The sequence below is a fragment of the Saccostrea cucullata genome, unplaced genomic scaffold (assembly GCF_032062105.1).
Source record: "Saccostrea cucullata isolate Sc308-1 unplaced genomic scaffold, CSIRO_AGI_Scuc_v1 ctg5809, whole genome shotgun sequence".
Taxonomy (NCBI): domain Eukaryota; kingdom Metazoa; phylum Mollusca; class Bivalvia; order Ostreida; family Ostreidae; genus Saccostrea; species Saccostrea cuccullata.
Genome location: NW_026935526.1, coordinates 26,183 through 29,351, shown reverse-complemented (window position 1 = coordinate 29,351; position 3,169 = coordinate 26,183). Strand labels below are relative to the sequence as shown.

Sequence of the window (3,169 nt, the reverse complement as noted above, 5' to 3'; positions counted from 1 at the left end):
ATTTCCTTTACCCAAGGATACTTTGTAGCAAGTTTAGTTGAAATTGGCCCAGTGGTTCTTCAGAAGAAGATGAAAATGTGAAAAATTTACAGACAGACGCCGGACAAAATGTGATCATAAAGGCTCACTTGAGCTTTCAGCTCAGGTGAGTAAAAACACCAAATACTTTATTGACATGATAGCACCTACGTCTCTTTGAACAGTGGTTTAAGCCGATGTATTATAAGGTGATATAAGGGTTTATTAAACAAATTTTGTAAATGTTAGCAAGCATAGAAATGAAAGATTATACATTTAGAATATTTCTTTCATGTGTCTCAAAAAAGAATTGAAAATAAGCTTCCAATGGACAATTCAAGTTGGTATTTATTTTCAACTCAGCTGAGTACAATGCATTTGTTTGTGACTCATTCATCAGTGGGTAAAGTAAACAGATAGCTAATTGACATGCAAATTTGTGTTGACGTCAGAAAATCTAGTGGTCTAAACTTGTGTAAGATAGGTAATTAAAAAACTTCCAAGATGTCACCCATTGTTGTTAGTCTACGTATATTTTACTGATTCAATCAGCATTGGTTGGATATTTTTAAGATTCAACTGACTATCATTTGAATATTCAAATATCCAAAAGCCTATCGGTTCATAAAACAATGAACAAAAGAGATAAAACAGTTTTAAAATAAATTTCCAATGCCCATTAAAAATAATAATTACTCCAAATTTGCAACACTATTAGATTTAATTTCCAGTGCACATGGAATTTCTTTAATTATTTCACATTTATCGTGCTTCAAATGTACTTCCAATGCTCACAAAAAATAGCAATTCCTACGAATTTTGCACACTTTTAGAAATGTTATTGGTCTTAAATAATGAAAGCATCACTTTTTGACATATTAAATACATTTTAATCTTGAATCTTAAGCAACATCACTTCATATTGCTGAATATTATTTCAGGGTCCGTTATCTGTAAATCCCTTCAGATTATCTGAGATTCATCTCTTTTTCATACTTTTCAGGCATACCTCCCAAAACAACTTAATTAACACCCACCTATTTCTCAACACCAATTTTATTGCAGAACTTGATATGGAATGTTTTTAAAGCAGGTTCAGCATAACACCGCTAATCTCTTTATCCATTAATTAAGCACTACTACAAGTATTGTCCGAATGAAACTCCATATGAATTCAATGCTTCTCCTCAACAAACCATCATCTTGTAATATGTAATAACAAATCCTCAATTTTCTATCAAAATTCTGTCGTTTTCGTCAGCTTACAGGTCAAAAGTATTCAAAACACTATTCGATTATCTCTAATTTACTTTGGATTTTAAAATATTCTACAGCAAGTTGGATATTTGAATCATTGGTAAATGTTTCTTTTGGGCCCAAAATAGGGAATTTTTTTAAGTAAGATAAATAACTCGATAGTGTTGAATAGTTTAGAGAAAACAAATGTGAAATTTAGAGGAAGTTACTGAGTCATTTTTCCATATATATACATGTATGTACACATGTGCAAAAACATGACATTATCAAAAGTGTAACTCTAAAACTAACAAATCTTGAGCTGGCTCATTGCATTAAGATTTATGGCAGAACTTGTTTTATTGCCACCCTCCCTTTAATGCCAAAATCTGTCTTGGACAAAAGTTGGCAATATAAGGAGGTCTAAGCACTGAACAGTTTTTCCTTTTTGTTTTGTCTAAATACCTTTTTTTTACACCATGCTCCCTCTTCTCTAGTTCGCTATTAACACAAGTCTCTGTGACACCATGCTCTCTCTCCTCTGGTTCACTTAGAACACCAGTCTCTGTGACACCATGCTCCCTCTCCTCTGGTTCACTTTGAAAATCAGTTTCTATGACACCATACTCTCTCTTCTCTGGTTCACTTAGAACACCAGTCTCTATGACACCATGCTCCCTCTCCTCTGGTTCACTATTAACACAAGTCTCTGTGACACCATACTCTCTCTCCTCTGGTTCACTTAGAACACCAGTCTCTGTGACACCATGCTCTCTCTCCTCTGGTTCAATATTGAAACAAGTCTCTGTGACACCATGCTCCCTCTTCTCTGGTTCACTTTGAACAGCATTTTCTGTGCAAAAAAAAGTGTAAAATACTAAAAATAGATTATTTTCAGAAATTCTTGTTCTACTCCAAATATGCGCTAAAAAGAACAAAAAATGTCAAATCACATTCGAAATCAACATGCATTCAATTTATATGACTCTTATCTTTAAAATGAAGGCAAATTCATTGAAATCTATTCCACATGAAAAATTATAAAGGCACACAATATACTAAGTATCACCCAGTTTTTCTTGTCGTATTTTTTACAATTCCAACATGCATAACAGGTAATATCTTAAAAAGTCTTTGTGAAAATGTCGTAAATTAATTCGTATATTTTGAAAGAAACGATTCATCTCTTTATTTTAACAAAGAAAACAAGAGGCCCATGGGCCTTATAGGTCACCTGAGCATTATTCAACAACTTTCGAGTGATTGAATTTGATCCATGTTTTAAGCCAGATGCTATAGCATTTACAATTTGGTCATCATAACTATACACTTAGCAGTTCCTTAGTTTGGTTACTTAATAACCATAGGCAGGGTAGGGGAACAAAAAATGCATCTCAACAAATCAGTAATATTCAGCAATAATGAGTAGTGCCACTACCACACATGAACCCTGGACTCTTAGGCCTAGATCCACACATTGTACAATTTTTGGAAAGGCATTCATGCCTTTTAAAAATATTTGATTAATACAAAGGAGCACATTTCAAACAATTCATTCATTTTCAGTATATAAGTACAGCCCCCACCCTCCCCCCCCTCAATGGTACAACTGACCGTGGGGCCTTAAAATTTACAATTCTTGAAGATTAGGGCCCTTGCTCATAACTAAATATGTAGTTCATCTGCTTAAAACCTAGGTGAAAAGAAGAAAATATTCAAAGATTTAATGTTTTTTTTTCACTATACATGTATAATCAATATACCCCCCCCCCCCAACACCAGAACTCCTGACCCTGGGGCCATAATATTCACAATTTTGGTAGAGGCACTCTTGCTCATCATAACTATGTACTTAGTTAGCTTATATAAAATCTAGGAGCAGAGAAGAAGATTTTCAAAGAATTCATGCATTTTC

General features: G+C 33.8%; 1 protein-coding gene across 1 annotated transcript; it reads right to left on the bottom strand.

Annotated features, from left to right (window-relative positions):
• Positions 1-1,613: 1,613 nt before the first annotated feature.
• Positions 1,614-2,107, bottom strand: LOC134243114 (semenogelin-2-like; the record flags this gene model as incomplete). Its single annotated transcript, XM_062725333.1, has 1 exon — positions 1,614-2,107. A coding segment is annotated over one exon (494 nt), but the record flags the coding sequence as incomplete, so codon positions are not given.
• Positions 2,108-3,169: the final 1,062 nt, after the last annotated feature.